Source organism: Scaptodrosophila lebanonensis, unplaced genomic scaffold (genome assembly GCF_003285725.1).
Source record: "Scaptodrosophila lebanonensis strain 11010-0011.00,11010-0021.00 unplaced genomic scaffold, SlebRS2 tig00000101-arrow-pilon, whole genome shotgun sequence".
NCBI classification, from domain to species: Eukaryota; Metazoa; Arthropoda; class Insecta; order Diptera; family Drosophilidae; genus Scaptodrosophila; species Scaptodrosophila lebanonensis.
In genome coordinates, this window is record NW_022060569.1 from 1,989,152 (window position 1) to 2,002,447 (window position 13,296).

General features: G+C 40.4%; 1 protein-coding gene across 1 annotated transcript in view; it reads left to right on the forward strand.

Annotated features, from left to right (window-relative positions):
* LOC115628083 (hemicentin-2) overlaps positions 1-13,296 on the forward strand; it is a 291,265-nt gene that overhangs the window by 180,739 nt on the left and 97,230 nt on the right. Inside the window, exons 9-11 of the mRNA XM_030524060.1 lie at positions 12,126-12,285; positions 12,348-12,518; positions 12,577-12,699. Coding sequence (XP_030379920.1) covers positions 12,126-12,285; positions 12,348-12,518; positions 12,577-12,699 — 454 coding nt within the window. The remainder of the gene's footprint in view (positions 1-12,125; positions 12,286-12,347; positions 12,519-12,576; positions 12,700-13,296) is intronic.

Here is a 13,296-nt window from a genome sequence, read left to right on the forward strand (position 1 = left end):
TTGTGGGGTCTGCCACGCCTCCTTCTGTGTGTTACATACATGCGCACAAAACAAGTATAGCCTTTCACCCTTTGGGTACAGGCTATAAAAAGCTAAATACTCTGTACATATCTTTAGAAATTAGAAATAGATTTATAAATTAAAAAATTAAGAAAATTAAAAAAAAAATTTGATTAATTTTACCTCTCTCGGAATTCGAACTCACGTAAAGGGTGTATAATTGCACATATACAAAGCAATGAATGTCTATGCGCGTCTATTCGCGTCTGTGTAAACATGTTTGCAGTCAATCAAAGCGTCAGCAAATATATTTATGGCTATAACTTCTTGTTAAATTGGTCTATCAGTGAAACTTGGCATACGGACACATAATCACAAACTGGGGGTATTTTCCTAGTTTGAGTTCAAAATTCCAAGAATTACGGGAGTTACGATTTGTGGGGGAGAGGGGGGAAGAAGGGAAATTCCAAAATACACATTTTCTGCGTATTCACAAAAGGCATCTTGGAGTAAAATTTTATGTTCATGGATCTTATAGTCTCCGAGATATAGGCGAATATATGAATGGAAAATCGGGAAAACCCCCATAGGGGGGAAGTGGGAAAATCAAAAAAATAAAACAAACTCGTATAGAATACACACATAAGTCATCTTTGTGCAAAATTTGGTGTCTCTATCTCTTATAGTCTCTGAGATCCAGGTGTTAATACGGGCGGACAGACGGACAGACAGACAGACATAGATCGACTCGTCATGCTGATCAAGAATATATATACTTTGTGGGGTCTGCCACGCCTCCTTCTGCCTGTTACATTTTTCAGCTCGCGCAAATCTAGTATACTCTTGTACATTTCATGTAGAGAGTATAAAAATCATTGTAAATAAGCAACCCCAAAAATGGATATATAGAATTAGTTAAGATTCAGAATGCCAATGCCTAATAAGAAGAAGTGTATCACCACATGCACTAATATTAGAAATGACAAACGCAAAAACGCGTAGTCACCAATGTAGCGAATACCGACAGCAAATAATGTACTATAGTTGGCAATAACTCTCGGGATGACATGCCAATTGTAACCGAGCTTGGCGATGATGCGGAAGCTCGCAATTTAGAATCGGAAACGAGTGAAAAAGGCACGAGTGAAAAATAATTTGGAAATCATAGGTATTGCCCGACCATGTACCACACAATGTGTTCAAAGGAAGTACCAGTTATTCGACTGCGTTATAAACTGTCTTACATAGTTGCCACCGCGAACATACAGATGGTAACCGCATCAGTGATTCGAAATGCGGAACAGGTGGGAATCAACAAACATTACCACCCCAATAGCACTATAGAACTCAAAATCGTTATAGAACTTTAATATAAGAAAATATAAAATATATATTTATTGAAACTAAAGATGTAATTTAACATTAAATTGAACTACGAGCATTAACCAGAATAGAATGCTAGAGTCAAACCTGTATTTCGATATATACGATATTTGTACGTACATATGTATGTATATATACGGATGTAAACTGAAGTTTTTAAGTCCTATTGTGAATTTTCAATTTCTCCATAGTTTTTGTAACAGCATATGTATATTGTAGGGTCTGCCACAGCTCTTGCTGTGTTTAACATACATTTGCACTAAGGCAGACAAACTTTCGGCACTAAGTTATATGCGTCCAAAGCAGAAACAAGAAAAAGAGCGAGCTTGATGCTGGAGTTTGTGGGCGTAGTACTGAATGAAATTTTTTCAATAATAACTTTTGTTTTAATTGACCAATTTGAATGAAATTTACAACAAAGGTAGATATTTGATTTAGATGGACTTGCACATCCAATGCCAAGCAATTAAAGCCGGCACCTATTTATGAGCGTCAAGTAAATTGTATTAAATTGGTTAAAAAAAAACTAATTAACAAAATTGGCGAAAAAAATTCTATGCCCCGTTCATAAAAAGAGTTAACATAAATAAAGCAAAACAAGTAGAGAAGCTGAAGTTGGGTATCCCGACTTTGAAATACTTGTACATATGTGTAGTATGATTATGCGTATCTCGGCGTGTATGTGTGTGTTTGTGTGTGTCTGTGTGCCTGTGCAAAGCAGTAACAACAACAACAACAGCTGCGGTCACTGCATATATACATATATGGCTATAACTTCCTGTTAAATCGGCCTATCATTATAAAACTCGACACGCGGGAGGTATTTTCAAAATTTCAATGAAAAATTCCAAGAATTAAGGGAGTTATGGATTGTGGGGGAAAGGGGGGAGGGAGGTAAATTCCAAAATACACATTTTCTGAAAATACCCCCAGTTGGTTATTATGTGTCCGTATGCCAAGTTTCACTATGATAGACCGATTTAACGAGAAGTTATAGCCATAAATATATTTTCTGCTGCAGCGCTGCCCAAGCGCTGCCCGCGGCTGTTGTTGATGCTGGTGCTTTGGTTGACTGCGAACATGCTTACATAGACACGAATATACGAGCACAAACATACATACACTCACATAGACGCAATTGCTTTGTATATGTGCAATTATACACCCTTTACGTGAGTACGAATACCAACAGAGGTAAAATCGATCAACAAATTTTTTTATACTCTGTACATGAAATGTACAAGAGTATATTAGGTTTGCGGGAGCTGAAAAATGTAACAGGCAAAAGGAGGCGTGGCAGACCCCACAAAGTATATATATTCTTGATCAGCATGACGAGACGAGTCGATCTAGCCCTGTCTGTCTGTCTGTCCGTCTGTCCGTCCGTATGAACACCTGGATCTCAGAGACTATAAGAGATAGTGACACCAAATTTTGCACAAAGATGCGTTATGTGTGTATTCTATACGAGTTTGTTTTACTTTTTTGATTTTCCCCCCCACTTCCCCCCTATGGGGGTTTTCCCGATTTTCCATTCGTATAATCGCCTATATCTCGGAGACTATAAGACCTAGGAACACCAAATTTTAGTCCCAGATGCCTTATGTGAATACGCAGAAAATGTATATTTTGGAATTTCCCTCCCTCCCCCCTCTACCCCGCAAATCGTAATTCCCGTAATTCTTGGAATTTCGAACTAAAATTTTGCAAATACCCCCAGTTGGTTATTATGTGTCCGTATGCCAAATTTCATTATGATAGACCGATTTAACAAGAAGTTATAGCCATAAATATATTTGCTGATGCAGCGCTGCTGCAGCGCTGCTCAAGCGCTGCCCGCGGCTGTTGTTGATGCTGGTGCTTCGGTTGACTGCGAAAATGCTTACACAGACACAAATAGATGCGCATAGGCATACATACACTCACACAGACGCAATTGCTATGTAAATGTTCAATTATACACCCTTTACGTGAGTTCGAATACCGAGAGAGGTAAAATCGATCAAATTTTTTTTTTTTTCTTAATTTTTTTATTTTCTATAATTATAGTAAACATATGTACAGAGTATTTCAAAGTCGGGACACCCGACTTTAGCTTTTTTACTTGTTTAATTCTCTTATCTTTTTTAATTTCTATAATTATTCTAAACATACGTACAGAGTATTTCAAAGTCGAGACACCCGACTTTAGCTTTTTTACTTGTTTTGTATGCGTTTGGGTCGTTTCTGCAGACAGTGTGCATCGACATTTTAATTTTTTTCTACGTTGTCTTCTAATATTTCAAGTGTCGCATTTCAGTGTATATTAAGTGTATTACTTGTATATTTAAATATAAGTTAGGTACATAAAACAATGCACCTAACTTCATGCACGTGTAGGAAATATTGGTCGACGGACTCAGAATTCACAATGCATTGTGACAAAGACTGGCCCGTCAACGAGTCATCGATACATTCAAAGCACGTGAACAATAGTGTTCGGCTTTAAGCCGGTATGGCAAAAGCAAATGGTTCACAAAATGTTTATGTAAAAGAAAGACGATGTCTTTCTATGCGCGATTTATTGGGCTAAGAAAATAACGCACTCGCACAGCTCGACTTCAATATTATAAGTGTGGCTTTTAATTGTAGCGAAGCTACATACAGTACAACGGCCGCCGCCGTAAGCACAACATAAGAGCGGCAATTGCAATTATGCTGCTCGCAGCCAGCTGCAGTGTATGACAATTTTCTCTTAACTACTAATACTTTGCTTTCAATTATAACTCTCTTAAATAATCTTAAAACTAAGTGAAATGCCTTTACATCGGCCACGTTGAAGGCACGCAGTGCTTCAAGAAATATTGGTAGGCAATGGCGCAAGACGGTGTATCGCCCGATTAAACAGCCCCGCCTTCGTCCTGTCGGTTGCCACGCGCACTTTGCCTTCGGCGCCTTTTGTCGTCTCCTCGACGACTCCCAGCATCCACTGCTGAGGAGCAGCGTTGTCCTCGTGGACGACTACGACGGCTCCTTTCGCCAGATTTGGACGCTCCACTGACCCCTTCTGGCAGGTAACCTTTGGACCAATCGGCCCAAAACCGCTGCTTGATGCCTGAGATCAGCTGCCAGCGTATTAAGTACGTCAGTTTGACGTCTGTTACGGGCTGCGTTAACCCTGTAGGCAGCGCTACCAGCGTTCCTCCGACGAGTAGATGCGCTGGAGTGACGGTCTCCGTCGTTTGGGCTGGCGCTGTCTGCCACGATCGGTCGCGAGTTGAGGATCGCCTCCACTTCCACCAGCACGGTTACCATCTCGTCCTGCCGCAGCGTTGCGCTTCCGATGGCCTTTAGCAGCAACGTCTTGGCGGACTTTACGGCCGCCTCCCATAGGCCGCCGAAATGCAGCGCGCGGGGCGGGATGAACTGGAACGTTATTCCCTTTGTGGCAGCAAATGTGGTAATAGCATTGTTGTTGGTGCTGAAGCTGTTGCGGAACTCCTCCAAAATGCGTGCAGCACCCACGAAATTGGTGGCATTGTCCGAATATAGTCGCTTCACAGGTCCACGGCGGCCGACAAACCTAGACAGACACATTATAAACGAGTTAGCAGTCAGGTCTGTCACAACATCAATGTGCACAGCTTTGGAGGCAAAACATAAAAAAACCGCGACATACATCTTGACCGGGGCTCTGCCACGAAGTCCCATCGAGACAGGTATTGGACCACAGAAGTCCACTCCGCTCACCTCAAATGGCCTACAGCCATGTAATCGGTCATTATTTGGCTTGCTAGGATTGGTTTATACCTAAAGCAATGCACACACTGTCGCACCACTACGCTACAAGCTTGTCGCGCATTGACAGGCCAAACTTGTTGGCGAAGAATGCTACGAGCGCACGTGGACCAGCGTGGCAATTAGTGCGATGTAAATACTGCAAGTATAACATCACGAATCGGCATCCTTTTGGCATAAGCAATGGAAATTTAGCATTATGGGGCAATGGTGCCTTAAGCAAGCGACCGCCAACTCGTACCAAATTCAATTGTCGATTTCCCGTTCGAAATGGACAAATAAATGGATTTAATTTTTGGTACGAAGGCTGCAGGATCGAGCACCTGTTTAGCTTTGAGATCTCGTCTGCAAAAGCTGTGTGTTGTACTATATGGACAACTGCCAAAAACGCATACTCTAATTCAGCTGCTGTTGGCACAAGTGACGAGTTTGTATTTGTTTTTCCGTTGACGAATCGGAATACGTAGCATATAATGCGAAGAATCTTAATGTACGACGACGAATTTTCAATAAGATCCATGAAGGGATTTGAGCACTCATCGGCCACGATGAGAGCCGTCGCGTTCTTCCGCTTCTCCAGCGTTGACTGCTCTTTGGTCAGCTCGATATGAGAATTACGAGGCCAAAGGGAACAATCTAGTTTTAAGAATCGTGGACCCTTAAACCAGTGCGAATCAGTCAATTCGGTCGTGGTGCAGCCACGTGAAGCCAGATCTGCTGGGTTATCTGCTGTCGGAACATGACGCCAAAATGCGTCAGAAGTAAGCTCTTGAATATTTGCAACTCTATTTGCCACGAACGTATTCAAATGAGCCGGGTGTGTTTGCTGCCAGTGCAAAACTACTTCCGAATCGGACCAAAAAACGACTCGCTTTATTGGCATATGCAGAAGGTGCCTAACTTTGTCCCACAGCGTCGCTAGCAGCTGTGCAACACAAAGTTCCAATCGCGGAACCGTAAAATAGTGCGGCTCTCTCGGGACCGTGTTGTCGATTGCGTTCATAAGTCCCAAGATTATGTATTCAGTCATGAAACTTATGTACATGGCTGTACGTCTGGCTGCTTGGACAATCTCCTTTCCAAGGCTAGAAAGCGCCTTTTAGCTGTTTCATAGGAGCTGCCAAGTGACTGCGGACTGGACTTAAACGGCAACGATACACTAAGACGGCCCGAGGGCAAGCGAGTGATCGAGTTCACAAATGACTTCTCGCAAAGCATTTGTTCTGGAGTATATAAATGTGAGTCAGTCAAATTTGGAACTTCTTCCAACTCCCAGAACTTGCGGCATCTAAAGAACTTTGTTCATTATCAAGCGGAAAATTCTGCTTCAAACTAATGAGTGAAGCAGAACAAAGTGCAGATGAGTCAGCAGATCAACAACGCCCAGCTACAATCCAGCCGAGTGCTGTAGCTTGCAAAGTCGGCGACTCACTGGTTCCTTTAATTTGGCCTTCTCTTAATAGGTCAAATAATACATCTGCGCCAAGAAGCAGATCAATCCGTTGCGGCCTATGAAACTGCGGATCTGCTAGTTCCAGATCTTTTGGCACGTCAACGTTGACAATTACCTTTTCAGGCTGGTATGACGAAATAGTGCTCAGTAAACCAAATTCTGTCATCAAATCAAAAGTGCTACTACGAGACGCAATTGACGTCTGCACAATGTGACGCACTGCAGACTTGCGTTTACCAATGCCAAGCAAATTAATATTTTTTCGCTCTTTTTTAAGTTGCAAAGTTTTGGCTAGCTCCTCTGTCATAAAATTGATTTGGGACCCTGAGTCGAGCAAAGCCCTAGCAAATTGGTAGGAGCCCGATTGATCCATTACACGGACCACTGCCGTAGCCAATATCACTTGGTCAGAAAAGCTCGTGGCGTGATTGACAGCCGAAGTTTGGGCTGGCGTTTCAGCTTGCGCCACAAATGATTGGCTGGCAGTTGCAGCTTGCGCTGAGTCGACAGAATACTTATGCAGAAGTGTGTGATGTGGTTTCGAACACACTTTGCATGTAGTCGATGTGCATGCCTTTGTTGTGTGACCTTTCCTTAGGAAGTTTATGCACAAAGGGCACATTGAGTACACGAATGTATAAAATGGTCAATCGCTTGGCAGAACAAACACTTCGGACTCGGTGGCCGGTGGCTGCCAGTGCTATTTTTCCACCTTTCTTTGACGCATCAAAATTTTGTTTTTGAGTCCGGGAGCGACCAGAAGATGATTCCTCAGCAGATAAGTGCTGGTAGCGTCTGTTGAGAGATGCCTCGCAGTCTTCCCAAGACGGAAGTTTGCTATAGTCGAGGCTCTCTTCCCACTTTGAACGAGTATTGGGATCAACTTTACTGATGACCAAGTGTATGAGCATGTGATTCGTGATTCGTAGCTAGCGCGAACGTTATCAATCAACGAACGCAAAGAACTAGCAGACGAGCTTTGCATTTTCGGAAGGTTAAATAGTTTGGCAATGCTATCAAATACGATAAGACAGCTGTTGTCGTAAGCGCGCTTCAAAGCTGCCAGTGCCTTTGGATAGTTTTCCTCGGTAACTTGGTAAGCCTTAACCGTTCCTAGTGCTTCTTTCTCTAAGTATGACAGCAAATGATTAAAATTCTCAATATTTGAAAGTGATGCGTCATTGTCCACTAGATTTTCAAACAGCCCAATGAAGTTCTTATATTCCGAATAGCTACCACTAAACCGTGGCAACTTCATTGAGAGCAACTGTTTGCTATGCGAGGAAGAAGCAAATATTGTTGAATTCACTACGCTGTCCCTATGAGGCCTTGGCCGTCCGCCTTTGCTCATCAAAAGCGCTTTAGTTGAGACGCAGAGAATTTCCAAGTCTGCCCTTGACACTAAGGCCGGATCAATTCTGTCTAATTCTTCCTGCAGGTCAAAGGCTTTATCAATGTACCGGGACAAAATTTCCAATCGGAATTCAACTTCAAAAGGCTCGATGCTGCCAGAAGTTGTCTGGATAGAACTTTTTATTCGTTCGATATCGCGAACGACATTGGCATGTGACTGAAGCAAGCAGTCAAATTTATTTGAGACAGAGTCGTCTAATGCCCTGCTTCGGGTTTGCTTGCTTCTTTTACCAGGCATATTTACAAAACAAGAGAGAACGCTACAGTCGAGCAAGCCCGACAGTGTAATACCCTGTACCCAGGTAAACTTCCCTCACTGAGTTATATGCGCCCATAGCAGCAGCAAAAAGAGGAAGAAGAAGAGCGAACTTGTTGCTGCAGTTTGTGGGGTTGTACTGGCGAGAATTTGTTTCGCTAATAACTTTTCTTAGAATTGACCGAATTGAAACGCTAAAGTTACCACAACAGCGAACAGTCCAGCTGATTTCTACCAACGCCGACAGCGCAGTCGACGACGAATGCAAGCTACACGATAGCAGCGAGCCAGTAGTGCACCAACGATATGGGCACCGAAGCAAGAGAGCGGGAGAGAATCAGCAATATGCGGACGAGCCAACGCTGCTGCAGTGTGACAGCAGCACAACAACAATATCGAAACGAACAAATTAGCAGAAGGGCAAGCCAAACCAAAACTGCCAAAATCAGTGCACGCAAACGCAGTCTCGCCTGTTGCTTAAGTACAACTGTAATTCTCCTACTGCACTCGTAGCTAAGTATGTACCTATGTACAACGGCCGCTAGCGACGGCTTGACCAGTGCAGCAAGAAAGCAAGTACAGAAGAAATTAAGCAACGGGGACTTAGCGAAGTGCAGTGTCCTTTTCCATACACTGATTTGGCGCGACAAATTTCTAACCAACGTTTGGTTATGTGCTTATATATTCTGTATGTACGAGTATATACATATGTATGTATGTATAGGATAGCAAGAAAATAAATCACGGTCCACTCTATTTGTTAAATTTACAAATGAGTATACTTGTAGCATATAAATTTGTGCATATAAATTTATTAGTGAGTTGCACAAATTTATATGTGTATTTATGCACTTGTATGTATGTACAAATGTGTCGCAACGTGGCGTTTAAATGCACACACAAGTCGACAAATGTGGCCGCAATTTATTTTTCGCTCTCGTTACCTGCTGTGAACTTCCCTGAAAATTGTGGCAATTCATCGATTGGGAGTGTACCAAACGTCCAATTGTCCAGGAGGATCAGTTGACACCACCACGACAGCAATCGCAAGTCGAAAGCCGAGTCGATGTTCGATCCAACGAGGGAGTAGACTCCAGTAGTCCACCCGGGGGCGCCAAAATGTTCGGCTTTAAGCCGGTAACTTGCCGGTATTGCAAAAGCAAATGGTTCACAAAATGTTTATGTAAAAGAAAGACGATGTCTTTCTATGCGCGATTTATTGGGCTAAGAAAATAACGCACTCGCACAGCTCGACTTCAATATTATAAGTGTGGCTTTTAATTGTAGCGAAGCTACATACAGTACAACGGCCGCCGCCGTAAGCACAACATAAGAGCGGCAATTGCAATTATGCTGCTCGCAGGCAGCTGCAGTGTATGACAATTTTCTCTTATTTACTAATGCGTTGCTTTCAATTATAACTCTCTTAAATAATCTTAAAACTAAGTGAAATGCCTTTACAAATAGCTTTTGCAAGTGTATCGCGCATTGACACGTGCATCACATCATCGCCTTGCGTTTGAATATGAGTCTGACATCGACTATTTGTCACATTCACAAATTTTGAATCGGTATGAGGCATCGGCATTACATAACCAATTTGATGATACACTTGGCCTTGAATCTTGAAGGTTAATTGAAAATTGCGACCATCCTCATTCTGAACGATTTTTGCTGCTCCAAATAATGTCATTTAAAAGCATGAATTGAATTTGGACTAAAATATTGTTCTTCAATTCGCATTAAGATAAAATAATTAAACAAAGATTATTGATTATAAAGATTTTTTTTTAGAAAAATTGATTTTATTTCAATATGTATAAACAATAATGAAGTTCTTATATTATTTGTCTTCCATATCATACTTCCTTTAATAATATAAACGCTTGAAATATAATGCAGGACGACGTTTGCTATATTTATATTTATTTATTTATATAATGCTAGCTTAAGATTAAAATCTTAAAACTAACAGAAGAAAATTATGTTAGCAATGGCTACTAGGGCCTTCAACTATGTACAGCTATGTACATATATATATATATATCAATCAATTTATTTTATTCAAAATAGTCTCCTTCTGCTTTAATACAGCTTTTTGCACGATCCAAAAGCATGCCGAACGAGTGTTTTAGCTCGTTGGCCGGTATGGCCGCCAGTATGCCGGTGCAAGCCTTTTAAATGGCCTCTACGTCTGCATAACGCTTTCCTTTCATGGGCAAATGCATTTTTCTGAAAAGGTAGAAGTCGCACGGTGCCATATCAGGTGAATACGGCGGTTAATGGTTAAAATGTGATTTTTGGTCAAATAATCGGTCACAATCGTCGATCGTCTGAGCAATTTTTGGTCGTCAGTCAATTTGTGCGGAACAAACCGAGCACACACCTTTCGTAAGCCCAAATATTCGGTCAAAATGCGATAAATCGATGTTTTGGAGATGTTCAATTCCATTTCCATCAATTTCAATGATGATTTCGGCTGATTTTTGATGAATTCACGCACAGTTTCGATGGAATTTTCGGTGATCACGAATTTTGATTGGCCCACATGCTGATCGTCATTTATGTCCTCACGACCACTTTGAAAACGTTGAAACCACTCGTGCACTCTGCTACGGGATAGGCAATCATCGCCATAAACTTGTTCCATCAATTGAAACGTTTCGGTAAAAGTTTTACCAATTTTAAAACAAAATTTAATGGTGGCTCTTTGTTCGAAGCTCATTTTCGCACCGATAACACAAACATACTGACACTTAAAACGCAATAACTTCACTTCCAATAGGTGAAATGTCATGAAATTCTCACTGGACAATCGATAAAGATAGCAGATTCTAACGCACCAGTCGACATATAGATAGCGCCACCAGGAGGGGCTAGATTCAAAAAGTCCTGTTTACTTTGGAACGCACCTTGTATATATATAGAATAGTATATAGTATATAATATAGTATATAAATAAGCCATTACAGGTAGCTTTAAGCAGCATGAAAATGTTCTATACTTCCAATGGAATGGCTACGTTGCCATATAATAAAATGACTCTAGTTATACTCTGTACATGAAATGTACAAGAGTATATTAGGTTTGCTCGAGCTGAAAAATGTGACAGGCAGAAGGAGGCGTGGCAGACCCCACAAAGTATATATATTCTTAATCAGCATGACAAGGCGAGTCAATCTGTGTCTGATTTTTGTCCAAGATGCCTTATGTGAATACGCAGAAAATGTGTATTTTGGAATTTCCCTCCCTCCCCCCTCTCCAATGCTAAACGTGGTTTATTCTAACTCCCGTAATTCTTGGATTATGTTAGTGATTATGTGTCCGTATGCCAAGTTTCACTATGATAGACCCATTATAGCCATATATATATATATATTTGCTGCCCAAGCGCTGCCCGCATCTGTTGTTTATGCTAGTGCTTTGGTTGACTACAAACATGTTCACACAGACACGAATAGACGCGCATAGACATTCATACATTCATATAGACGTAATGGCTATGTAAATGTGCAAATATACACCCTTTACGTGAGTTCGAATACCGAGAGAGGTAAAATCGATCATAATTTTTTTTTAATTTTCTTAATTTTTTAATTTCGATAATTATAAAAGTTGGGACACCCGACTTTAGGTTCTTTACTTGTTTTATTGTACCATTGTTCAGGATTTGGTATGATGTTTGTAAGCCCCAGAAGGAGCCGTAGTAGACATGTTACAAATTGGTGCAAATTCAGGACTTAAAAATGTATTTGTTTGATCCAAATGATCGATATATAGTACTATGTATATACATACATACATATTTATGTGTTTTTAAAAAGCAAAGTTATTTTTTCCTAGGAGCAACCACTCCCCCATAATATTTCGCAAGGAGTAATAATAAGCAACCATTCATTGGTGTTACAAGGAGTAACGAGATCAACCGCTGGTAATTATTCCTGCGTTGGATTTAATGCTGAAGGCGAAGGTATCAGTTCTGCATTTCCTCTGAATATTTTATGTGAGTCTACAATGAATAAAATACTTACTTAATACTTGCTTAAAAAACAACCTGTTTCTTAGACGCACCTACTTGTGCACAAAACCAACCAAAAGTTTATGGTGTGGCGAAACAAGAAGATGCTAAAATCAAATGTGTTGTTGATGCAAATCCTCCAGAGGTAGATTTTAGTTGGACATTTAACAATTCTGCTGAAAGCATTGATGTTGCAACAAACCATATTGTTCGATCAGGTAGTATTTAAAAATGTAATTTTCCTTACAACTCTGAAATATTCTACATTAATTCTAGGATCAACTTCTACAGTGACTTATACACCTATTACTGAGCTGGACTATGGTACACTTCTGTGTTCAGCATCAAATAAAATCGGAAAACAAAGGGTGCCATGTGTATTTCACATCATTGCTGCAGGTGAGACTTTCAGTTCCTAATTACGACTGGTGCATATATTGGTCTTTATTAAATATTATTATTACTATTATTATTCAATGTTCTATTTTATTCGTGGCGATTGATCAAACTGACTTTTGAAATAAAAATAAACCAAAAGCAAAAACCATAAGTGTATAGAGATTTGGGCATTTTGCTTCTTTTCTCAATCAACTATATTCGAATATGTATTATCATCCACACCTCCGCAAAAATTTTCAATTAATAACTAAAAATATTGCTAGTGCCTGCAAAAAAGATAACAATATGAGAGCTTTAGTTAAAATTTGAAATTAAAGTAGAGAATTCTTTATAAATTACGTGCACAAAGTTTGGTTTATGCAATTATGAGCTTTACTATTGACAAAATTCTGTAGCTGGGAGAGAAAATAAAAAAAAAATTTTAAAAACTCGCCAGGGACTGCAAGAGTCTACATAACAAGTTTGATTAATATGTGCAAATTCGTTTCCTAAATTCAGGTGTTTTCACAGACAGACGGTCTAGATAAATTTTTTTTCGTCATGCTGATTTTGAATATGCATATATATACTTTCCTTTCAATTTACCTTTCCGGTAAA